The 26982-nt window shown below is 40.4% G+C and overlaps 1 protein-coding gene across 3 annotated transcripts in view; it reads left to right on the top strand.

The window, feature by feature from the left end:
• The window catches only part of LOC119658309 (protein spaetzle-like), a 43224-nt gene that overhangs the window by 12166 nt on the left and 4076 nt on the right, over positions 1-26982 (top strand). The window contains exons 2-4 of one of the 3 annotated variants that reach the window (XM_038065616.1): positions 9168-9183; positions 10303-10612; positions 10743-10951. The exons of 1 other annotated variant lie outside the window; for it this stretch is intronic. In XM_038065616.1, coding sequence (XP_037921544.1) covers positions 9168-9183; positions 10303-10612; positions 10743-10911 — 495 coding nt within the window. In that variant the 3' untranslated portion in view covers positions 10912-10951. Of the gene's footprint in view, positions 1-9167; positions 9184-10302; positions 10613-10742; positions 10952-18218; positions 18362-26982 lie in introns of those variants that run through there. One more of the 3 variants, XM_038065618.1, reaches the window with a different exon arrangement.

Here is a 26982-nt window from a genome sequence, read left to right as displayed (position 1 = left end):
GTGAACGTTTAAAGTTTCCATCATTTCATTATAAATCCCATTAATAACTTGGAAATAATCTTTTTTAAAATAATCACTTTTTCCCTCCTGGTCTATTTTTTTAATTGTACGTTCAATTAATTTACTTACCGACCTAATCCGATTTTGTATCCGACGTTCGTAAGATTGCTTTTTCCAATCGCAATCTAGCTTCGCTATCCTCTCCGACTTCCTTATGCTTGACCAGCAACTCTTTAAGTTAATTCAGATGGGTTTGAAGGATCTCGTTACTTTGCCTATGCTCGTCCATATGATTTACACCGATTTATTTTGGTCTTATTGAATTAATTACATTCGCGACACCACTACCTCGGGCGTGATTTTCGCGGAAGTTACCGGAGAGGAAGTTTGACAATCCATAAACAGCTAGAAAACCTGGTCTCGACCGGTTGGAAAATTTCTGGTATAGAAAGCTCATCAATATACATGGTACACGGTGCAGGACCCCTCAGATTATTTATTTGCTAACCCTTTAGGATCATTGCGCACCCATCGGCTAATGACATTCTGCATGTGGAACAGAAGCGCTGGCGAATCGAATCAAGGGGTTGTAAAGAACAACTCATTATCGACTCAATAGTTGTAGGATAGGCAATGAGAGGGCAAAGAAATCTTTTTAGTTGCTAAATCGATTACGCAAAGGCTTCTACCGCATATTTAGTTAATCGATTTGTATCGCATTGGACCCAAACTAATAAAGTTTTTGGTGACTGTGAGGAACAGTGTCATTGCGCTTATCTGAGGGTACCAACACCTCAGAGCCTATCCGCAGGAAAGGTATGACACATTAGATATACTTATATGACATGTTGAGCCATGATATTTGGGTAGAATTTCGTATAGGGAAGTGTCAAATTCAAACCATCCACATGACAAGCCGCATGCCGGACATAGCAGTGACATCCACATCCTAGCTTTGACCGAGGTAGAGTTTTACAAATACCCAGGAATTCTGCAGAGAACTCACGCTTGAGTTGGTGATTTGAAGGGTGCTTTGCTGCTTGAATTCCTGCAATTTAAGCTCACTAAATGTATTCGCTATCTCTTCATTGGCATATGAATTTGGAATATTCCCGCGGACGACGACCGATCTGGAAAAGCTTTAGCGGCGGATACAAACTACTATGTCCAAATTCCCAATTCATTACCCAAATTTTGCCCATCGGATGAATCTGCCTCATGGTATCTGCATCGTTTATCTCAGTGTAATTATATGGTGTTTCCAACGATTAATTATTTGAAATAACAAAAAACTCTTTTCATTTTCGCTGGTGTAGATATTTATTCTTGCAAATACCGAATTTTCGGGAACCACTTGTTCCCTTGTTAGCGCTGATGAAGGCAACAAGTGATTCCCGAAATATCGGTATATGCAAGAATAAATATCTACACGAGCGAAAAAGAAACAAATTTTTTATTATTTCAAATCTGCATCGCGATATTAACATTGTATTACGGTAGAAGAGAGATTCATTTTGGTAACAAAATTAGTACTTTTTCGTAAGAATATTAGTAGATTTGCAGGAGAAAAATTGTTGCGTTTGGAAAGCTATTACTTCTACACAGCTTACTCTATTCTCACGAGTACACTTTTGTATTCTAGAGTGAATCCCTAGCCATAATTCCACGTCTATTCCAATATTCTAGTGGCGATTTTTTTAAAAATTAAAATGCCTGTGTTAGCTAAAGGTTTAAGAAACCAAAACAAATGGCATGTAGTTTTTCCCGTGGTTTAGAATCACCCTGTATATGTGAAGGAAATAAATGCCAGTTATCCGAAGTTATACTTTTTAATATACAAATTTTATGTGTTTTTGCAACTTTAATCCTGCTAGCAGTCCTTTACCGTTCACCTAGTTTTCTGGCAATATTTATCCTGTATTTGTTGGGGTTTGCTGAATACCTATGCAAAAATTCAGCCCAGTAAGAATTCAGCTCCTTTTTTGGTAAAAATTCTGCAGGTCAAAATAGTCTCTTTTATGAATAGCCTGGCATTCTAAATATGTAAACATTATGAGTCATATACAAGTTTTGCTAATGTACCCCATATATCCTAACACAGGACCTGAGGGGCTAAGCTTTCAGTTTTCGACTTGTTCCATATTCGAAGGAAAAAAAAACTGCAGGTTCAAGTGCCCAACTACCAGTTTTAATATTATATTCAGATCTCCATATATAATAGCGGCAAAGATTCTGCATAGGACTGTTTTTGAAACCACTTTGTTATAAATTAAATATTTTTTTAATTTTTTTTTATTATCTTTTAGAAGTGGATTGCCTTCCAAAAATTTCATAATAATTTCTTTAGGCTAATATTTAAGAAACTTGTCAGAAATGCTACAGAATATGTAGAGTTTTTTGCAACCTTGAGTCTTCCACCTAGCCCTCCGCCAGAGTCGTTTAGATTGTAATGTGTAGTCAAGTGTTCTAATGCAGATATATTATAATTACTAGCATTGACGGAAAATAGTAGCAAATATCTTTATTCAATGTGGATTATTCAACAGTTCACAAAATTATTCCAAGTATTTGAGACATAAAATCAAAAGAAACAACTTTTGTAGGATGACGAAAATGTTTATCCACTGCCGAAAAAGTTTTGAAAAAATAGTACTGATTCAATAAAAACAACAACAACAACAAATCTCTCTTAAAATAAATTTTATCTATTTACGCTTCCCCTTTTTTACTGAATATTTGGGTGACGACAGTGATAAATAAGGCGAGGGATTTTGAGACGAAAGTATATCAGGGGACCACAACTGATTTATTTCATGAGAATCAGATAAGCATTTATTTGTTTTTTATTTTTTTTTTTTTTTTCATTTTATATTTTATGTAGTTTTTATTTGCCGCTATACATATATTTTTTAAACTGGACTTGATGAATTAAAAAGAATAAATAATATAAATAAATATAATATAATATACAATATTTGACCTTACTCAGTGAACTAAATTCTACAAAAAATACACATTTTGGCGAAAGTATAAAAACCGTGTACGCTTGTAAAATTTAACAGGTTTGACAGTTCGCCTAGGTTCTTATCATCCAGTGAGCCTTCTGACTGTCGGAATATTGATTCATCATTAACAATCCAAACATTTCCAGATAAAATTGTTCGTCCACCTAACATGTTGATTTCACTGTGGCTAACGTTCAGACTAAGACGACTACCTCAAACGGAAATCTATTCTCTCCAAGAGGCAATTAGCACCACTAAACGGGCGTTCTACCACAGGCAATACACCTTCCTGCTGGAGATGGCTACGATCGTCTGTAGGGAAAATAAATTATAATAATTACATGTTATGTATTTAAATCTTTTAGAAAATAAAGCAGGTCAATACACGAATACACAGAATAATAGCACGTGGCATCATATGATGCTCAAAACCGGCAAGGGAAGGCCCGCAATGCAAGGACTGAGCGCTAGTGGTGTTAATTTCCTTCTTTTGTGTTTGGTACAGGTTTTTCCTATAACAAAATTATTTATTTTTAAAATAATAATAAGAAAAAAAAAGAAAAGAATTCAGTAATTGAAAAATTGTTTTGAAATTTTTGTCAAAATTGATAAGAATGTTGTTGCTACGGAATTATTTTTTCATCAACATTATAATATGCAGCTTATTTATTTACTATTAGTATGTGTAGGAAGCGGTTCAAAACAGTCAATCATTCAGAGCGCGAGTTCCTGTTTACAATCGGGATAATACCTATTTACAACGCTTTTAATATTTTGGGGATGAGTTGCGCCGTATCTGTATCTCAAGGTTTTATATAAAACAAAATCTTATTCGGTTTACTGTCTGCTCGTCCGTTTGTCTGCCTGCCTGCCTATTATCTCAGAAACGGTTCTTCCTATTCTACTTCAACGTTGAGTTTGAAGGGAGTTCCCAATACATGCAAAAGTTGTTGACTCACGTAGAAATGAAATAAAATTAACTGATCGAATTCCAATCTCAAGTAATCAATAATTCAAAATTAAAAAAAGAACCCTGGATTTTTTTAGTTAAGGTTTTTTTTGCACAAAGCTTTGAATCCAACTTCTTTCAACGCTCTTTTGAACTTCATTTAGTCAGGAGGAGCAGCAGCTTCTTTATTCCTTTTTAGCCTACCAGGAACGAATAGCAGCCCAAAAATATGTCAGCTGATTCATGAGAATTCGCGCGAGTAAAAGTAACTGGATCATTACAATTTTAAAGTTTTAAAATAACAATTTTATTTTTGACAGAGTTTCTGCTTAAGATCAAACCATAAATAACTTTGACTTTTATTGCCATGCAAAAGGCTCTATAATTAGATAATGTTGTATAGTTTAGAACGTGTTCAAACAATGACTATAAAAAATAATTTTTCCATTAGAATAGTGATAAGGAATAAATTATCTTAAAAGAACGGTGCTAATGAAACAAAACTGAGTCTACACGGCACTAGTGTTCTTTAATCTTAATAAGGGGGAAAGAAAAAAGAGAGGCCTAATTTCAACCCGGATTATTCATTTTACAACTTATATTTATAACTATTATTTTAGTTTTAGATAATATACAAATGAAGTCGGCCAGTCCGGTCGATGGTTCCCAACTTACTAATCATATTCAATTATTTCACAATCTAAACCGGTTGTCAAGGACTACTACGCCACGCAGAACACCGGTGGTGGCATCAGTTAGTCATATTAATAATTTGAAATAAATTTCGAATGTTGCTAATCCTGGTGCGCCACCGATTATTCTCACATTATAGAATATTCTAATAAATGAATTTTTCTCTCAACATCACCACATTTACTGTAATGAGAGGATCTTTATACATTTAAACAACGTTGGCTAATTTTTGAACGATACTGCGCAAAAGTCATATACGTATTATTGTACTATTCAAAGCTCCAATGAAATTAGCACTATTTTAGCTAATTTCATTAATTCGTGCATGGGATGTTATTCCGAATGTAATGTGTTGTGAAACTTTGGTATCACAGGATAGCAGTCACAGCTTTGGAGCATCTTACCAGTATCTAGATTTTACTTCAGTTCGAATGGTTCGATGGTTCAGTATTATAGAATGGTAGCCATTCTATGATAAATACTTGAATATGGGAAAGCCAGCCTTTAAGAGAACCTTCCAAATTGCACCTGAGTGTAGCCCAACAACATAATCGCGATATCCTAATATTATTGTTACTGTTTCCTAGAACATCCGCGGAATTATCCAAATACCACAATTGTATAACTTAAACAAATCTGACTGTTTAGAAAACTGTCAAGTACTCTAATTTTAATAAATACACAAATTCACTTTTTGAACAACAATACAAACATTTCAACAAATTGGACCAACATCAAAAATCTTTAACTATTTCAAACACATTTTTGGAGATTATTTTTAACTGCGGTCTGTAAACTGACTACGCCGTCTCCATGGCTGTCACCCTGCTACCGACAGGTAGGTTAGCTGCTCAGGCGGGTGAGTTTCGAGTTGCTCGGCCGTGGTGAGTTGTGCTGCGGTACTTTAGTGTGTGTCTGCTAATCGGCTCTACATACGTAATAATTGTTGATTTAGGTGCATTGCCATGTTTCTACCTATCTTTCCAAATTCAGGGCCATTTGGTCAAGGTCCATGACCCGGTCAGAGAGTAAACAGATGTCCTTAGCGTTGAACTCCTAAACGTCACCGATAACAAGAAAAAATAATATTCGTGACAAAATGCAACCCTGGCGGGCTCAGCTTTGGATCTCAAATTCCTTTTCTTTTTACATTGACGCAGTACGTGACTTTTTACGCCATCGTAGCGTGCGAGATGCATTCCCTATTCACGCGCAAAACAAGTTTTTTAGGTGACTTTTAATGCGTTCCGCAGATACCCCTTCGATTGCCACACTCAAAAGTGTACCCTTCTTTGGAATCTTAACGATCATCCCCTTATTCCACTCTCTGAGGAAAGTCTCGGATTCCTAAGATTTTCGCACTAGTGAAAGCAGCATATGTGGAGAAACTGCAGGTACAGTCAAAAATAACTCAGCGGACTTTACTTCATTTGAATACAGTGATGACCAATATGATTTGTCTTCTGCTTGGAAGGGAGAGACTGTTTTTCGAATGTTACGATGATTAGCCATGTGAAGAGAGGAATCTCACCGGATATGTTAAGGTTAAAATCATCAAATGCTCCTTTCATGCCTTCAGCTGCTCGTAACAGTAAATGAAATGTCGACCGTTAACGTGTTTCACAGGACTTTCAAGACGATTCTAACACTCTTTGCTGATCCAGTACTACAGATTTTGTTAAACTGAACCCATGCCTCTTGTACCAGAAGTAGATGAGGGCAGTCCTGCCATTTTGCCGGCCCCTCGGTCAGTAGCGAGGAAGTGCCTTTGGTATGCTGCCTGTTAATCTGACTAACCTTTATGTATGTAGACATAATTAAGTCTAATGTGAAAACCGTCGCTAACAGAAGAGTCTCTTGCATCCAGTGTAAATCTCATCGGAGTTCGCCCTCACCTTCCGTCGAAAGTACCAAATTCTTGCTTGGGGTTGCATGGATTCGCTTCAAAATGCCGGTATTAGATAAGTTGTGTTCAAATCATCAGCTTCCTTTTTTTCCGTTCTTCCTACAAGAGACGGAAGATGAAGTTCCAACTGATAAGATTTAGCCTGTATTTCCCTCTCCATTACGGCTGAAGTTCTACCGAACCTTTCTCTCCCGTATTCTGGGAGAATTAGGTAACAGTGCCATCGACAGTCTGGCCGTAGTCATGTTTCTAATTCCTTTCATTAAGAGTGTTTCTGTACTCTCTTTTCTGAGCCGTGGTGTGGGCACTGAGTGCAAGCTTTGCACTGTAGTAGAGAGCATGTGTTCCACAGATTTCTCAGTGAACCGTTCTCCATTCTAGAGAACGACTACAGGCAACCCCGTCACGAGAGAGTGGTGTTCAAGTGAAGATATTCATGTCTTATTTACGTTTTTTTTGTGACAAAGAGTGTGCGCTTATCTTGTAGATATTTTGCCCTATTCTAGATATTTTGCCCTATTTCATAGCTTAAATCGAAGTATCTGATCGATACGTGGGGATCATCGTTACTTTTATGTTTCCTTGTGAAAAGTAGGAGGAAGGATTCCTACTTACCTAACATTATGGTTTTCATCCCATATTCCATTTAAAATGATCAAATTACCATCAGCCAGTGCGATCCAACATTAGTAAACATTTAACATCTTCACATTACCTAACATCACTGCAAGTGAGGGTGATATTATTTGTGTGATAAGTAATGCTTTGTAATGTGACTTTCATATTTCAAAACATCACCCAACAATTTCGCTCTTCATGGTACAAGTGGCCGTGGCACTTGTCGAGTGCTGAGCCGACATCGAGGAAGAGCATCGATTGTAAATTTGTTGTGAATATGATTGTCTGTTCTTTCGGCTGCCGAGTGCTCATTTTTGACGTTGATGATATAACATCATATGTACTATTAGGGTAATGAACAATGGTGTTTGTGATATTATTCTGTAATATCACTTTTTTCAAAAAGTGATATCATATCACATTACCCACTAAGGTAATGCTTTACCCTACCTCTTCCAAAATTTCAGTGATACTTTAGCTAAATTTTTATCGGAAGGGAATGGGATCCATCGTAGAAATTACCTTTCGATCAGTGCCTTCGGGTCAGGAATTTTCCAGCTCTAGACGGGGCCGTCTAGTAATTTTTTTATTTCCTAATTTAGTTTTGCGGGCGTTGTCATAGCGTTTCCTACAAATTCTTACTTCAGGTTCTAATCTCGATCATGAATAAGATATTTGAGGTTTGTAAAAGGCGTGAGGGAGATTGGAGTTGGCAGAAGGACACAACCATTCCCGACCCTTCTAGTGCAGAGTTGTGCAAGCGTGTGTCGACGTAGCACCTCAGCGGAGGTGCTGGCAGACTTGCAAGAGCAGTTATCTCCTCGTAGTTAGTGATAGCTAATCCAGATATAATTTTTGTTATCTCTTATTTCTATGTTCATTACAAAACCTTCACCAATAATAATAAGAGAAAGGCATTCTATATTTGTGTGGGCCTTAAGTCACTCAGGCGTCCATGGGCACCATTTAGTTGCGAATTCCAGTTTTAGCTTTGCGGTCTCCCGACCTTGTCGTAAAAGATGACTAAAAAGGTAGAAATCAGCAGACTATTATTGCGAATTTCGAAACTTTCTTGCATGCCTTGGATAATGACAGACTTACCGGTGAGAATTTTTGGTTATCATCTCAAAGCATGAGTTGGTTTTTGGAGTGTGAATACGCTTCTTGAAAACGGTATGGGCTGCCCTAGACTTATGGCTTTTCTCATCTTAAGCTAGAATGCCAGTGCTACAAGCTGGAAATTCTGGTGAGGTTAGATGGTCGGATTCTAACGTGCACTCCTTTTCATTTTACTGGACTGTTCTATTCTTCTAAGAAAAGGAGAAGCTACTTGTTTTAATATTAAAGTCTTACCACAATTTAAAACGATATCTACTTTCGCGCATCTTGTATTGGATTAATGCTTACGATAATAGCAACGGTGCCCCCATTACTTGGGCGTCAGTCATGAACAGTATATTGCCTGCGAGATTCCAGTCCGAAACGAAGAACATATCAATACTACACGGTTTCGACTTAGAAGAAAAGGACCCTTTCTACCTGAATTGAATGCAGTCCAAGAGAGCCATCCTAAAGGTGACTTTGTGATCTTGCTGGGTGAGTGTCCCATAATGGTGAAATATTTGTGGATTTCTGCAGCTTCTACCCCCTAGTTGTTGGTGCTACATTAATCGAGCTCAGGTTCCGCCATAGGCTCGGTTGAATTACAACTGACTGGTAACGTACTGTCTAATCAAATTAACCATATTGCGATCAATAGTAGATTTAAGAGAGCGTATAAGCCCTTTCGGGAAAATTTCTTGAGACCTAAAACATGTCATACCGTCAATGATAATATGTAGGTGATGTTGACGTGGTGGGTGTCATTTAAGGAATATTGGCAACCATACCTTTCTTCGTTCCTCGACGAAAAGATGTCAAAGAAGTGAACATTTCATTAAAATGGTGGGCTCATATGTAGGGCATTAACAAATTTTATTCTATTTTGTATTTTCAGACAGCAGCGAATGGAGGTGATTATCGACTTTGAAGGATTGTCAAATTTGTTTCTTAAGGAAAATGGAAATTTTTGCAAAAAATACTATATTTATGTGATATGGCCAAATGTATATCCGCATAGAGCTATTCCAAACACTGAAAAGAGGGAGAAGTTGACCGGGAAGGTCCACCTGCCATCAATGCAGCTTCACTGAAGTATCCCTGACACGCACTACTACTGGATGGTCAAAATTCCATCCCGACTCCAAAATTTGTTTGCACTCTTATGTTAGGTAACTCCTCCACGTCGTTCATTGTTAAACGAAGCTTCATCAACTGAGTTGCTTTGCACCCTAAAGTACACGATGTTCAATCAAATCAAAAGAGAATCTTTAGTTAAGCTACCTAGTTTTATTTTTATTTAGAAGAACTACAAGCATCGGAACGATAACTATTTTAAGAATCTTTAGTATTCACTCTTTCTTACTTGAAAACTGAGAATAAAATGAGGGTGAAAAATTGAGAACGGAATAGAAATCGCTGGGTCAACTGCCTCTGTGTTCCATCAGAATTTCATCTCACATGTCGCTTTCTCCCGACAAACAAGAAATAATACAATATTTTCGAAGTACCTGCACGAAGGTAGGGAGGGATAATTCTCAGATGATATCCGCAAAGCATTCTAAATCTGGAGACTTCTGAAAGAAAGAAATGACTAGCTCTTGAGGCATGCTGCTATGGAAAAGGGAGAAAGATAAGTATTGTCTCTCTATCTTACGTAGCCTTTTTTGACGGTAAGCTTTTGGAGTGCCGGATAGGGGGACAACAGTTTGTCAAGGTCCACATTTAGTTTTTCAAACGATGGGTGTCTATCCTAAGCCAGATTCTCAACTCGCCTTGCAAAGTAGGGTTTTTTTGGTAGTATGCCTAAAAAAAGCTACGATGGGGGAAATTCGGTTGATGCTCCTGCATTTAATGAAGGACTCGCGAGCTGGAGTTCCCTAGCAACGAGTCAATACAAATGTTGGGGTTGGGATGACATTTTGACCATCTAGCAGTTAGTGGTCATTACACTAATACAATCTTATTAATTTACGTCTTCCATACTTGAATCAATAAAATTTGTTTCAAATTTAGATTATATTCTATTCAAGGTTACACCAATATCGAACGAAATTGTGGGTCGTCTAGGGAACGTGGTCCTGTTTATGTAGAAAATGATAAAGATTACCCCCTGGATGAACTAGAAAAACTTTTGAAAGCGAATTCATCTGTTTATGAGAATGTAATGGGGGAAGACGTCATTACTGATGGGCGCAAGGCAGGCCCCGCTAATGCAGAATGCTTTTGTGAAAGTATCGAACGAGTGATTTTTCCACGAAAAGGACAAGATCATCAGGGCGACTGGTATAATATAATCAATCATGGGAAGTTTAGGCAAGGAATTCGAATAGAGGAGTGTATGTGAGTATCGTTTATTATTATGAAATTGTGGGTTGTATTTTTTATGGCAATTTGATAAATTCTCAACTCAGTAGGCATAAACTTGTAGATTAATCAGAAAACTGATTTCACAATATTATAAATTTGACAGGGATGTCGGAAAACCTTGCCATTTGCGGAGTAGCATCAAGTACCCCACAGAATGCAGGCAACTATATGCATTTCGATCTCTTTTAGCAAAAGTCAAAGGAAGAATTCAAATGCAACAATTCGAAATCCCAAATGCGTGCAAGTGCTTCATCAAAGTGAATAAGGACTAAGTAACTCTATTAAATTCTTAATAAACAAGTTCTCAATAACTATACTGTTTTCTTTGTTGTCAAGTGTTCTAATGAAAAGCTTTCTAGGGTTTTGCACAAAATGCCAATAAATCCCCTGTAGAATAACGAAAATTCTTACAATACAATGGACGCTTCGAATTCTGCGTTAACCGACACCTGAAACTATTTATGTTCTGGAAAGACCACGCAGAAACTACTACAATCGTTGGTGCAATAGCCGGGTCTGGATTGAAATTACTAATATCATGGGTCATATTATGGTTTTCGTTTGCTTTCATTTACATTACTTTTGTGTCTTCACTCCCTTATCTTTCAACTGAAGTCAAATTTAAAGCTAGTTTGAGAGAGTTTTTATATAGGTGGTCCTTTTCTAGCCTACACGAGTACATTTTCTAAACATTCATATTTCCACAAACCCTAAACCCTTCGCCATCAAGCCGTTGAATGTGAAAAATTTGATAGACCATATACTATCGTTTAATTAATCGCTATACTGCAGTCTGACTCGTTACATGTAAAGCACCAAAAGTGTTATGCGGTAAGGTAAAATCCTCTTTTCAGAGTTATACGTCATATCCTAAATTTTGATAAGATGGCGGTGCAAATTTACCCAATCCTGGAGAATTGAGCATGTGCACGTCACTGCCCTTAGTAGCTAGGGGAGCCCCTGGCAACTTATGTGTTATGTTCAAAACATCATGTATCTTATTCCTGCTAAATTTGACTTCCGCAAAAAGAAATCGCAATGGGTGCGATGGACTTATAACCGAAATACCGACCAACATCTACAGAGACAGGATGAAGAGCTTCGGACAAGGTTGATACCATGGAAATACCCGCGCAAACGATGGAATAACTCTGCTCTTGGATCTTGGAATCTTAGGTCATTATGCAAGTCTGGTGCCGTCATAGACCTACTCCACCAGGCCAGCAAATACAAGTTCAGGGTTCTAACGGTCTAAGAAATGAATTGAAATAGTTCCGAAATAACCGAAATAACGTCGTACACAATCTTCAAAAGTGGGAAGCTATTAGGGAGACGTGACTTTGATCGAGATCATATCATATATCACAACTGAAACTTGGACCACCACATAGTAAAACGGCAAATGCCATCAAATGTCAAAAAGTGAATAAATTGTAGGGTATAGATGACATCCCTGCTGAATTCATTAAAGCAGGTGGTCCATTGACCATGTAAGCTATTCTTCCCTGGAATCCAGAATAGATTCCGCGAGAGTGGTCAAAAGGTGGCAATCTTGCACTTGCTGAGAATTATCGTCCCAGTTCGCTTCTCTCCTCCTGTTGCAAAATTTTGGAAAGATATGTTAGCGACTGGTTGCCCGCCCACCTCATGATGAAAGAACAGTATGGCTATGTTAAGCATAGGTTCACTGCCTCCAAAGTGCTTGACTTTACCAAGTTTGTTACCAAACACCAAACTTACAGTAGGAAGCGCATGCTATCTATAGGGACTCTGTTAAAGTTTTCAACATTGTAAATAACAAGATATTTGTTTTCAAACTCTTGTCTCTAAGCGTTCCGATACCATTTGTTTCATGACTTGCCATATACGTTTCCAACCGGTTCTGCCACGTCTCTTCTGGTGACTGCTCATCCCGTTCCTTTTCACCTTCCTCTAGCGTCCCACAGAGATCAATTCTGGGTCCTTTATTATTTTTAGTTTGTTCAAAGACCTAACCAACCCAAGTACCCTCGAGTACTGCTCCATGATTTGGTCACCCTCCTGTGATTGTCTTGCCTTTGAGGATGTGCAACGGGATTGCACCCGTTCCCTTTTCTCTAAAAAAAGCTTCCGTCGAGTGGACTACCTCTCCCGCCTCTGCTTTCTGAACCTCCTCCTCCTCCAACAGCGTAGGATTTATTTGAATTTGTGGTCATTTTGTAAACTTTTCTGGGTCTGATAAACTACACCGCCTCTCACGACATCTAAGACATTACCTACGTCTTATAATACATGCAACGTAAACATTTTCATTCGATTCGCCGATTCTAAGACTTTTTCAAAGTTATAACGCACAACAGCTTGGTCCTTTAAACTTCTCTTCTCTAAGTAGTTTTAAGCATTGGTTATGGTTTTTGCTTTCTCCTCCTCCTGAGGGCAATAAGTGGAGCTTATTCTGTTTATTGTTCGCGTAATAAATAAATTAATAATAAAGGAAAGAATTAGACTGTACGCCGATAAGACGTTTGATAAATACCAAGGAGGTTTCCTGATTGGAAGATCTACAATCGATCAGCTATTTGTGGTCAAACAGGTGCTAGAAATTCAACAATGACGTTTGGTTTTTGGTTTTCAAAATCAGTTTTATTTAGAACAAATATCGAACAGTAATAACGCAAGAATGAATAATGAAAAACAATCTTATGATCACAAGCTTCAGGTAGGAAAGGTTTGTGTGACATTTGCCTCATTAGTACGTAGCACCTAATATATGCATATATTACCATATATGAGAGTATCCACTTTCGGGTTATATTGACATTCATAGTCCTGAATTTGCAAGGAAGCGACAACTTGGACCTATTATGACTCTGTTAGTAATGGTGCGATTTCCATCAAACTTGGTAGAATCATTCTCTATATTGTAGCCTACATTACTACACGTGGTGTTGGGATGAACTTAAGGGGGGTTTTGCCGTCAATTACTACAAATTATACCAATATAATATTATTAGCTTTATTTGAACAGATATTGGTATGGAGAGTATTTTGGAGCCTAGGCTCCATATAGTGACAGCCTGTTGATTTTTCAGATTTTTTTTTGATAGTGTCTGGGAGTGGGTCCTTTAAGGAGATGATCATTTGCAACCCCCCGCACTCCGCACCTTTCCAGTAAATTTAAAAAAATGCTTCGGAAAATGCTAATCGAGATTTTTCATCTGATTCCTCACATGGCTATACACCCGCCTTTGAATGTATGGGGACCCCCGCCCTCCTAAATTCGACGCATAACTCTTTGTACGCGTGAGTGTTCACAGTTCTCTCCTTTCCAACAAATTGAGTATCAATCGTTGTAACCGTCTCCGAGAGAAATGCGTGAGACGTAAGACCGACAAACAGTCAGACAGGCGGACAGGCAGACAGACAGCCCTGTGCGGAGTTTCCTGATCTCCCAACAGGCGCGCCCCTTCTTGCGAATAAGGGAATGCTCATGCATAGGAATATGCATGAATGGGTGGAGTACTTTGATGAACTACTGAACAACCAGGATATCGGGCGAGTTGGAGCTGCCGCCAACTGAAGACGATGAACAAATACTGTCACCGCCAAGTATAGAAGAAACAGTCCGTGCAATTCATCGGCTTAAAAATCATAAGTCGCCAGGAGCCGATGGAATTACAGCCGAATTGGTTAAATATGGAGGCGACCAATTACACCAAGTGGTTCATCAATCAATGTCTAACGACTTGAAATGAGGCATTATCTGTTTCATACATAAAAAGGGAGATATCACACAGTGCAGCAATTATAGAGGTATCACGTTGCTGAGTACCATCTATAAGATTCTCCTCTATCTTGCTAGGTCCGACAGCCCCATACGCCCAGAACATCATTGGCTCATACCAAAGAGGTTTCATTCCAGGCAAATGAGCAACAGATCAGATTTTCTCTCTGCAGTGTTTGCGGCAAGCGATGGAAAACTGTTGCAATATGGCTATCAGTGGCACCATCTCTTCATCGACTTTCAAGCCGCCTTTAATAGCATGGCCAGGGTAAAATTGTACACGGCCATAAGTGAATTCAGTATCCCGACGAAATTGATAAGACTGACTAGGCTGACCCTGACCAATGTGCGAGATAAAAGCAGTATGATCACTCTCAAGATCATTCGACATCAAAAACGATCTACGACAAGGAGATGCGCTATCTTGTGTCCTCTTCAATTTGGCCCTCGAAAATCACAACCGATAACAGCTACGACGATGAAATCTGTTTTTGGGCTATCGGTGGAAATGACTTCCATATATCTCGCCACGCAATCCTTTTGGACTTCCCAGTTCTCTCTACGTTTCAGGGTAACAGGTAACAGATGTATGGGGACACGAGAATCAGTACTCATTGTTGGAGCTAGATTTAGTTCTGCGACTAATTTTCCCAATGCTCTGTACCCCCATGTCCGTTGTTTCCCCATAGATCTAATCGAATTAGTCTATGAACTAATCTCATTGTAGTGCTTTGAATAAATATAATATATAATTGCGTTGGATGTCGTGCTCATGACAAAGGTAATACCGGTGAAAACTTTTTTGTCCCACCTTAACCCACCACAATACGGATGCATAAGCGAACGTCGGCCTAATGAACGTATACCACATGAGACCTGAGTTTCCATGTCGAGGCAACGGTTCGTCTGCATAGCCTATAGACTCTGGCCAAGCTCTGGTCAATAAGGCGGATTTGCGCTCAATATTATTCGTAGTTATGTTGTGTTCTGCGAATTATATAAAGGAGCACTTAACATCAGCCAGTCGCTTCGGCCATGCTACTCCCAGGGCAGAGGTGAGGTAGCGTCTGACGATTTGCCTCTGTCCTGGTAAGAAACCGTAAAGCCGTCATCGCCTGACATTTTTTCTGAGAACTCGTTTCAACTTTACCTCTACATGTTTGTCCCAAACAAACTTTTGTCTAGAGCGACTCCAAGAAATTTCACTTCGTCGTGGAGTTTCATCTCTGGGAGGCATCCATGCAGGTTACTCCTTTTTTGTCAATAATACCATAATAATAACAGTCCATGCTGAGGCACCAACTGTCTATCACTTCAACGGAACGTTCTATATTTCTACTCACCGTTCCAAGATCTTGATCAATAGTAAGCACAGCATAAGCTTGAGCGTGTACTGGCAAAATTTACAGTCCACATAGTAGTGAGTCGACCAGCATACTCCACAGAAGTGACAATAGCACACCTCTTTGTCTGTTTCTGCTGTCAGGTAGCGATCGACACCCTCTTCAGCACACAGCAACCCCTGCGTTAACATAGCATGGATCCATTTAATTAACGTATTATAAACACCATGCTTTCTGGCGACATCTCAAAGTTTTCGGAAAGGGCACAGCCCCACGTCACTTCAATGTCCACCAACAACTTCATGGCGTACTCAACCTTCATAGTTGCATTTTCTACTTTTGAAACCAAATTCACACGATTTTCCACCTGAGTTTTTCCAGTTCTCGGTTCCACCAAGGAACCGTTTTACTGGTTTGGCTTCGGGAAATAGGACAAAGCCCCTTAGTCACCTAGGAGTTCACTGAACTTTGTCCAATTCGTTTTCCTAGGGTTTCGTATTTATATCAAGCTTGTTCGCAGCCCAACTGGACTGCATTTGCTACTGCCCCAACAAATATGTTGAGCGTTTACATCGAAACCTATTAAGGGACCACTTGATGTTGCATACGCTACCAGATCCTCTAGTTCTTGCGTCGGTGGAGGTCATAAAGAATCATAGGGAAAATAAGCAGAGGCAATCATGATGTTTTTCCATTAATCTGGTATTGTACGATGACCGTAACTAAATCCTGGGTACATAACTATCTCAGTGTGTTTGCCTCTAATCATCTTGACATCAGGACAATAGCTTCACTGCAGATTGCATAGATTCGACGACTAGAACTGGCATCAAGTCAGTTTCTTCACGTCCTTCCCTTTTTTCCGCCTGTTCCGTACATCGGAGGAGAAGTTGCTAGCAGGTACGCCTTACTCTGTAATTCCGTCGCTGCTACTGACTATACTACCCTCCGCCCACAGCGCCATTGTGGGAAAGCGCAACGAAGACGCTGCAATTCCCTCCATCTTGTGTGAGTCGAGGACCATCATTATAGTTCACTCTCAAAATGCAGATGATACTCTACAGTTTCCTGATATGATTGAATTTCAATTCATCTGAAAAAAACTTCCTTGAGCGCATTCACACTCATTTGGTTCAGTTCCAATACCAAGCTAAAGCCCTTCCGTTTTCTTGTTTTGTCCTTCATGGCATTCATGAACTTTACCCCCCATCCAACATTGGGATGATGTCTCATGCCTTCCTTCGGAGGTCAGGTAACCAACATCCAAAATATTCTGTCCTACGCAACTTAGTATTCACAATAGTGTATTTGAGCCAACCGCCACACTTAAAGCCGGGATTACCTGCTGGAACCACTTTAAGGCAGCCTCATCAGTGCACTTTAATTTGAAAAGACGATCGTGAAAACCTTGATAGTTAAATCTTGGCTTCGTTCCTGATTCCAACATTTTTTTCCACAGACATTCCCAGAGGATGGGAAATTGTTCCTCTAACACTTCCCATCCTTGTTAGAAATGAGGCTGCAGGCTGCGCATACGTCCGTTTCTTTCCTGCCATCGCGTTCGTATTCTAGGTTCGTTGAGATCTTCCTGGCTGATTTGATCACCTCCTGCCACACCGGTCCTAATCCTTGGGGGACCCTCGTTTATAGGCCCTAGCGGAGAACACAATAAAGCGTTGCCCACCACAGATGTATTGGTTTTATTCTTCTTGCGCCTATTACCGCTGATAGAGGAGTCTGGTTTATTCAGTGCGGGTCTCAACACAGCTACCAGTTTGTTTCCACCTTCCGTCGAAGATTCCGCTTCCTTGCTTTCGATATCTCTGGATATTACCGCACCAAGCGCAAGCATGCCTTCTACAGTTTTCTCCGTAATGGGATATGAATTTGGTGGGTACCCCAAAATCCGCGCCTCGCCGTGACCTGATTGCTTATGATCGGGGATGAATTCGCAGTCTGTGACTTCTTACCACTTGGAAAGTTGATCCATAGCTTCCTTATTATTGTGCTATCCGAGGGGGAGCAGTAATTGATGAAGCAATGTAATGATGAGTAGGGTATTGTTCGAGCATCTGGGTGTCATTAATGATTGGTTTATACTAATTGGTAATTCTCAGGCGAGAAGTGCTAATATTATATACTATAACTAAACCATAGCATGCGATATGTTATGAGCTATATTACTGCAGTAAATTTAAGGAGGGTTTTCGAGTAAATTTCTAAAATATATTAATACGCCATTATCAACTTTATTTGGGTAGTTATCATAATGAGATGCATTTTGTGAGTTAGAGTTCGTATGAGAGATTTGGTTCATTCTGAGACTGAGATTTGAAAAAAGTTCATTAAATTTATTCGGCCTCATAGTCTTTGTCGGTGAATTTATTTTAAATATTTTTAATTGCTTCGTTTTAAGTTGCTAAATTTCTCTTATCTTCAGCTGACCTTTTGACTCCGCCAGTTAATAAGAAAAGCTATGCGTTTTTCCCAGAATACTGCGCAGCGTAGTTAGGACCCAGCAGCCAGCTAGTCAAGACTATAACAATTTCGGAAGAGAATCCACTACTGACTATGTGGTCCAGGGTATTGTCTTATTTGTGTTTATTGGTAATTGTGGTAAGTACGCTTTAGATAGGGATACGATATATAAGGTTTTTTGATGAACAAACAAAAATGTTTTGTTGCTTTTTGCTATTATTCGATTTAAATTACGCGAAGTTGTTTATACACTCCCTCACGCTGCGTTAAATTTCTAATGCGAGTATTTGCTTGGAAGTCATGTGAGCTTGTTTAGGCTTGTGAGTGATTTTCTCCTTTTGCTTCCATTAACAATAGAATCGCCTTCAGCTAACGACTGGATAGAAGCCACCTTACACATCTCATTCAGAGGCAGTTTTCTAAATGATTGCGAAAAGTTGGTTGTGTGTTTAAAAATATTTCATTACAGTTAAATAGTTTAGTCCAGTCGAAGTCGAGTCCTTTCGTAATACTAAATAATGGAATATGTTGACGAAATTAGATATCCACTGCTTAACCAAAATACAGTTGCCGGTGATTGCGGTGAACTGGCGGGGTCTGCAAGAATAAGGAGCTGTGCTTGAATCTTTGCAATACCGGCAAAAGCGGCAAAAAATGTTTGTCCCAATTTTATTTTGACTGCAAAGTTGGTGTGCTATTTCGATGGGTTAGCTGGCTGTGCAGAATCTGACATTTAATAACTTATACATGGTTCCGCTGATTTTCGATAAGCAGTTGGAAGAATGCTATGTGTATATGGGTAGTCAGCAACAACGGCGATAGAACTAATCGTATGACTAGGAAAACATGTAGCGGTATCAAGCTTCTTTTAAGGGGAGAATTGGGAAAAGGATTTTGAAGCTAGTCATATTCTGTGAATTTCAACTCCTGTTAATGGTTTCCTAATTCACTATCCGATGGCAAATATTCACTAAAGAGTGCACAGACTCAATAATAATAATGAAAGTTATACTTTCATGCCCAGACTGCCTGCAAATTGGGCTAAAAAACTCCTGAAGAAGAGATTAAAACCGTTGTTGATCAATAAGGTAGATTTCCACCATGGACACTAGGATCATTTCTGTCAAAGAAATGATATTATATTAAAGTATTCTTAGTCGTTGCTCAAAATATAGTGAATCCAAAAAGCAAAACTGATGGTTGGTCAGGAGTTCCAAATGAGAGGGGAGGGGAGGGACTAGCTTTTTGAAATATTTATTTTGTTACATCTTGACACGCATCAAGCATGAGGCATGAGGCGAGATGGTCAACGAATACACTCATATTAAAAATATATTTTATACCGAGAGACCTAGATCTTTTTATCTTTGTTAGTAAGTTTCCTTTAAAAGGCGATTTTCAGGGTTCTTCTCGTCGGCCTTCTTGAGATAATCGATCCCTACCCACTGATATTCTCGTGTTCTTATTAAAAGTCTGCGGGTATCTGGTCCATGCACTGAAGGAATTCTTCGTTTGAAATTCAAGTTGCACTCTCCAATAAGATCTGATGGAATTTTCATGAGCTCGACAGTTGAATCAAAACAGTTGTTTTGGAAGCTCACCATCTAGGACAATAGGTGACTGAAGTGGGAGGGAAAGAATTAGCGTTTGCAAATTCAATACGAAAATAAATTGGCAATATGTCAAAGCAATTGCTACCAGATCCCCTGCTCCAGGTCGTATAAGAGTGTACAGTACATCATCATCATCAACGGCTCTGCTGGCTGCTCGCAGCCGTGCGCGAATATCATTGTCGTTGCTGTTATTGGCTTCGATCATATATTGGAGAAATTATAAACCGTTTCAGAGTTGTAGCCTCCCACCTTTATTATTCTCATTTGAGCAGTCCCCCCAATATTCGTTTTTTGTTGAAAACAAAACCTCATTAAAAATGGTTTATTGCCTATCTGTTTGTCTGTCTGTCTATATGCCACACGCACTTTTCTCAGAAAACAATCTATTCCCACGAATTCGGGGAATTTCGTTCCTGTACAACTTGTGGTCAGGCCCCATACTCCCAAAAACGGGGTGCAAATTTGTTTTTCACCGAATGAACCCATGTGGTTCTGCTCAATATGGATGAAGGTAGATGGTAAATCATGTGTTCTTCCCATAATAGCAGCATATATTAGTAGTTGGATGGACTTGATGAAGATGGTGCCCCCGCATTTAAATCAGCAACGTGGATCACATTTCGCAGGGCTACGTTCATGAGGATGCATGATAGGGCAACCCCTTGCTTTAGGCTGGTTTTATGTTGAGTAGTCTTGAGAGTGTTCCTGCTTCTTTTACCGGGTCTCGCAAATTAGTCATTGGCACCCTAGTGAGTCTTATCAATTTGGTCGGGAGACCGAATTCTGGATGTATGGGGCTATCCGGCTTAGCAAGATAATGGGGAATATTTTGTAGATGGTACTCCCCAACATGATGCTCCCGTTTTATGTGTGGGATAGATAATGCCCCGTTTCTAGTTGTCAGGCATTGATTTGTTTTCTGGCACCTTGAGCATAAGATGATGAATCGCTTGGTGTACTTGCTCATTTTTAAGGTTTTATGTAAATACAAAGAACACCAGTTGGGGAATGCCACTTCATCGAGGTTGCGTTAATGTGTGAAATAATTGCATTACGCAGTGAGTTTTGGCAATGTCGGTAACCTGCCCTTCGAGATATTTAAATCGCTCAGTTCTGGCAAATGCAGTATCCTGCCCAGAACTGGACGATTTCAATATCTCGGGTCAATGCTATAAGCCAATGGAGAACTACGTTATGCTCCTCACATAGGGAAACACAAAACCTTTTATACCTGAAGCGTCAAGCTTCCGGTTTCCCGACTTGTTAATTAATTCGAGTGGAATTCCATCCTCCTGGCGACTTATGAATTGCACGGAATTGCTTGTTAGTGGCAGCTTTTGTCCGTCGTCATCGGTTGACAGGATCATCAAAGTATTCAACCCATCGCTCCAATGGGCCCATACGGTACAAAATCAGTTTTCTCTCTTTGTCTCGGCAGGTTGGGCATCGAGGTGTATATGGCTTCATCTTGCTGACCTGTTTGTAAAAATACTGTATCTGATGCGGTTTTTCTTTGTACTTTTCGAGTTGAAAGACTTGTTGGTCTCCACTTAACGCAGTTTGTGATAGGTACGAAGCATTCTTCCGCTCCATTGCTAGCTTGTATTCATTGTCGGACGAGTCGTTCAGACCTTTCTTGGGATTGGGGCCAGTAAGTTTGTGGTCGCATCAATGATAACATTCTTCAGCTGGTTGCGAAGGTCATTTGCAATGCTTTATCTCCAGGACCTTTGTTGGCTGCGGTTATTTCGGCATCCGTTTCCCTATGTTAACTGCGATTGTTGTGGTTGCCATCTTATAGGTTTTAGGTAGGGCATTATTGTGTGTGGCGTTAGCACTCATTCTCACCAGATCCTCATACGGGATTCTAAGCTATGTTGTAATTCAAGCGCGAAGCACTGTGATAACGAGATTGTGGTCCGAGTCTATATTGCCCCCTTATGTTGTATGTTCTGGGGTCATCAAAGCTGCGAGGTGGCGGCATTTAATCAAGTTGTCATCAATTTGGTTGAAAGTGGTTACGTGTGAAGAGTTTCACGTTTCTTAGACCACCTTCCGCGAAAACCAGGTACTTCCGACAACTATTTCATGCGATGGACTCAATTGAATACCCGCTGTCCGTTTTCATTGGTGTTCCTATGTAAGTTATGTAAGTTAAATCTTCAAGTAACAGGTCCCGCGACAGGCCGATCAAAAAGATGCATACAATGTCGTTAGAAACAACATGATCGGATAGAGTAATAAGCATCGGAAAATGCTAGGGCGTCCAAATCAGTCAATGCGGCAGGACAAGCCCCGTCCTGTCGAGAAATGGGCAAGGATTCTTGAGGCATGGACCGTGTCAGGATGTATGTTAGTCCGAGTGAAACAAGTACGTGTTTGCACGCTAAATATTGACACCCTAACTGAAAATTCCGAGGAACTCGCAATAGTCCTTCGGAAAGACGCATTGATCTCTGCACTTTGCAAGAAACCCGATGCTCTGGTGCCAAAAGTTGCACCTAAGAACGCGAACGCGGTAAAAATGTATACTTCTCTATTTTGGTAGCCCACTCACTCGATGCGGCGTTGGCATTGCCATCGCAGAGAGTTTCGGTTATGACATTATATCAGCTAATCGCACTATTCGCCTCTTTACCGCATACGCACCATAAACAGGTGAATCTGATGCTGAGAAAGATACCGTCTAACAACTTCTCGGTGCAAAGATTTGCAACGTGCCTGTTGACGACTATCATTGCCGGCGACCTTAATGGCCATGTGGGTGAAAAGCTGCCATGGGGAAAGGGGTTTGGCGGCGAGCATATAGTCGATTTTGCGGACACCCATGACCTTGTACTTATGAATACATGGTTCACCAAACGGTTGTCTCATCTTCCTACATTTTATAGTGGGAAAAGTAAAACGTAAATCGGCTATATTCTGATAAGACGTCGACAATATACCACCGCGAAAATAAATGCCTTTACCATAAACTTCTCGAAGATAAGACGCTCGCCAATTGCCAAATTTATAAGAATTCCAACCGGGAAGCAAAGAAAGTAATCACTATCACCCGAGCGCTCTAGTATAAAAATCTGTGGACACTGTCACACACCACATCCAAAGTCCAGCGCCCTATACTCTGCTTTATGCAGATGATCTTTTCGTAGTGTCTAATAACAAAAATGATCTCGAGCAGCTTGTCCACAAATGGAAAGGTCGCCTCATGCAACATTGTCTCAGATTCCCATGGAACGGGCGTAATCACTGCCAGCGGCAGTGGCCTGCCTAGAACCCACGCAACACAAGCTCAGATCCCTTTGGAACGGGCACAATTTTTACCAGCGGCAGTGACCTGTCTAGAACTGATCGATTTAAGCCAATGGAGAACTGCGTTATGTTTCACCCATTAACCCAACCAGGATGAAGTGGCTTTCCACAACTGGTATTCTTTGTAACCAGCCTATTAACAAATGTCTCAAATCTGAAATTTGCCAGAATGACGGCTGTCCTGTCGCTCTCAATGGTTCTGAGTGTTGGCCGACTATAAAAGACAATGAATGGCATCTTGCGGTATTGGAGACGAAGATGTTGTGTTGGACTAGTGGCGTGACACGTTTTGATCACATCCGAAATGAGGTGCTCAGAGGTAGCGGTGAGGAAGACGGGGCGGCAACCCTGTCAGCCAAACCAAAACCAAGTGGCCGAGGAGAACCTCCATAGTAGTGGCACCGGGAGACGCTGTACTCCCTTTGGTTTGCCGGCCGTGATGCAGTAGGCGAACGCTCCAAAGGCCTAATCAGGGCGGTCAGACCCGAGTCTGCACGGGGACTCATCTGAAGTGGCAAATTGGTCACGAAACCTTACCAGGGGTATACTGGTGCCATGGAAACCGGGATAGCCCCTGGACTCTCATTCTTCGGGTGAACTCCCGTTGTATGTGAGTACAGCTCGGTTATTTGCGGTAGGCCCCCTAGTGGGAGTTTCATGGGGGTTGTGGTTATGCTCAAGCGAGCAGAGACCTTCGAGCCTGGGCGTGGTGTTGCATTTCAACACGGGTGCCGTACTACTTAGTTCGGTAGAGATTTAGGTATGTCTTGCATCCACCAGTATGCATGTTAAGCCAGGCACTTCGTATAGACTGGTACCGTTGTTGCTTGTCTCAGCGGGGCTCTGATTGTGGTTACAAAATCAATTCGTGTCTTAAGAAGACCGTGGGATTAAGTCGCAAGACAGGTGCTCACGTAAAACCCTCAAGGACTTAACATCCGAAATGAGATTATCGATATGGAGTTGCACCGATCGTGGAAAAATTGCGAAAGAGGCGTCTTCGATGATGTGGTCACGTAATTCACACTTACGAGAATACACTCGCCGAGGTTGGTTTCACGATCGAAAACGATAGTAAACGTCCAAAAGGCCGGCCAAAATAATGGTGGCTTGATACGCTGAATGGGGACTTGAAAGCTTCGCGAAACCGATCACGACAAGCCGACTTCGTTTGTGAACGGGACAAAGGCTGAAGAAAAAGAAAAAGAATACCTGGGACAGACTTCGAGGGTATGCTCTATTGCCTATCAGAATGTATCCTTCTCCAACTCTGCAGTCCTCTCTGTAGGGAAGCGAACGTTAATGAGATTTATATTGGGTTGGGGAAAAAGTAATGTCGTATTTGTGATCGAATTTTAACGCTTTATTTAACATACTTAGAATTATCCGACTTAAGTCAAATATGCGTTTTGTTCACAAGCTTGTTGTCATTTAGAAGGCTACTCCATTATCCCCCCCCCCCCCCTCGTAAAAGCCCCCCACTTTATTTGCCAAAAACTCAGACAGCCAGTTTTCGCAGGCCTCTTTTGAGGCCAACTTAGTAGCACCAAGAGCATTTTGCATAGACCGGAAGAGATGGTAATCACTGTCAGGTCCGGACTATACAGTGGTTGCGATAGGACATCCAATCCGAGCTCCTGTAGCTTCTGGCGGGTCATCAAAGATGTGTGAGGCCGAGCGTTGTCCTGGTGGAACAGAACACCATTCGTATTGAGCAATCCTGGCCGCTTTTGGTCAATCGCTTGCTTCAAACGGTCGAGTTGCTCACAGTAGAGGACCGAATTGAGGGTCTGGCCATAGTTCCTTCCAGTCCCACCAAACACACAGCAAAACCTTCTTGGCCACCAATCCGGGCTTGGCGATGGTTTGGCCGGCTCGCCGCGTTTCGACCACGATCTTTTTCACTTAAGATTTTCGTACGTAATCCACGTACGTCCAACGTAATCTGCTTCAAAAATGGATCGAATTCGTTCCGTTTCAGCAGTGCATTGCAGGCGTTGATTCGGTCCAAGCGATTTTTTTGCGTCAACTCGTGTGGCACCCAAACATCCAGTTTTTTTTGGAATCCAATCTTCTGCAAATCGTTCCAAACGGTTTTATGGTCCTTACCCAGTTTCCGGCCAATCGAGCGAATGCTCACATGCCGGTCTGCTTGAATGATTTTGACGATCAGGTAGTAAAAATGTAAAATATGACAAATTTCTTCCTTGGTGGCGTCCATCTTTGACATGCTATAACTTGAGACTGAAACATACGATCATAAAACTGTCAAAGAGACACCTGTAGCCCAGATTATCGTCTTCAAATCGCCGTATAGTATGACCCGATGCGATAAGTACAACACAAGAAATGTTTAAATGTCGCCATCTATTGACACAATACGACATTACTTTTTCCCCAACCTAATATTTCGAAATTTATCTGAAAAACTCAAAGTGCGTAGCTTTTCGCTTATGTTTTCAAAGTCGATAACAGTAGGTTTTATTTTTTGGTTAATTAGAAAAACTATCCGGGCAAATGGTTTACTGGATGGCCACTATAATATATGGTGTAATGGCTCTTCTTCTGGAAATCGGTCCAGCATATCTCTTGTAACGCTGTTACATTAGTTTCATTGTGGGACAGGGTTCGACTTCCTGTTCCGATCTCCTTTTCTCTTTTCATGCGAAAATGTGCAAACTGTTAGCTTGTTTTTTTTGCCGGTTCCGTTATTGTAGAAGTTGTTCAGTTCGAAGCTCATCCTCAATAACTTCGATTGTAAGGTTGTTAGCCCTAACCAACTGTCAACCCGGAGGTACTATTTGTTCCGCTTTAACGCGCGGCTACAGTTTTTCATTAAGAAAAAACTCCCGGCGACCACCTGATGGAGATAATGTGTGGTAGTAAAGCTATTGCTCTTGGTTTAGCAGGTGTTTCCCAGGATTTATGCTCCATTGTGGGTACCAACTCATGTTTGAGCAGCCCGAAAACTGAAGCCGTACGTGGGGGGGCCTTAGGATCTCCTTATAAATTACCAGTTTGTTGTCGTTGGCCAGTTGCGAATTAGTCTCCGATAGCCAGTACATCTGTATCTAGCATTTAGCTCGTCTTTTATACTTAGGATGTGTCTTTCTAAAAAGGCAACGTGATTAGTGCGATCTGAACGCGGACGAAATCTAAACACGTATCATTACCATTTTTTGAGTATTTTAAAGCACCTGTCGTAGATGCCAACACTCTGCCATGAATAGGCATTTATGCTTTAGTAAAAGAGGGTCTTCTGGGTGAAATGTCTGGAGAGGCTGGTTAGACGTCACATTCACGAGAAGGCGGAAAGGTCAAGCGTAGAAAGTCTTTCAAGTCTCTTCTGCTCTTCTTAGTTTTCAAGGTAATGGATCCAAATTTAAAAGGCGAGTACATGATGGGAAAACTAAATAGTCTTTGCTGGGCAAAGGAGATGGAAATAACCCTCTAATTTTCCGAAGAAATGAGTAGTCAGCTTAGACAAGAAGTTTCTGTGGAGCAAACATATAAATGGGAGATGAAAGGAACTCGCATAACTTATAGGCTGTGCAGACGGACCTTTACGTCGACATACTGCGAATGATTAGGATGAGACTAACTAGCATAATTACAAAGAACTCCTATCTGGGTTTTATGGGTACTGGCACGACATCTGGCACAACTCTGTATGTATTATACTACGCAATTTGCAGATAGTGGATATATGTATTCATTGATGATAATAGCTCTTGAACTGATTTGTTTAGGTCTATCTGGAAAAAATACACGTGGCAAGTACATAGCATTGGAAGAGTTATTGGGAGAACTGAATCTAGTTTTTGTAATATCTTC

This window comes from Hermetia illucens, chromosome 5 (genome assembly GCF_905115235.1).
Source record: "Hermetia illucens chromosome 5, iHerIll2.2.curated.20191125, whole genome shotgun sequence".
Taxonomy (NCBI): Eukaryota; Metazoa; Arthropoda; class Insecta; order Diptera; family Stratiomyidae; genus Hermetia; species Hermetia illucens.
Note: the sequence above shows the minus strand (reverse complement) of the source record. Positions and strands in the feature narration are given on the sequence as shown.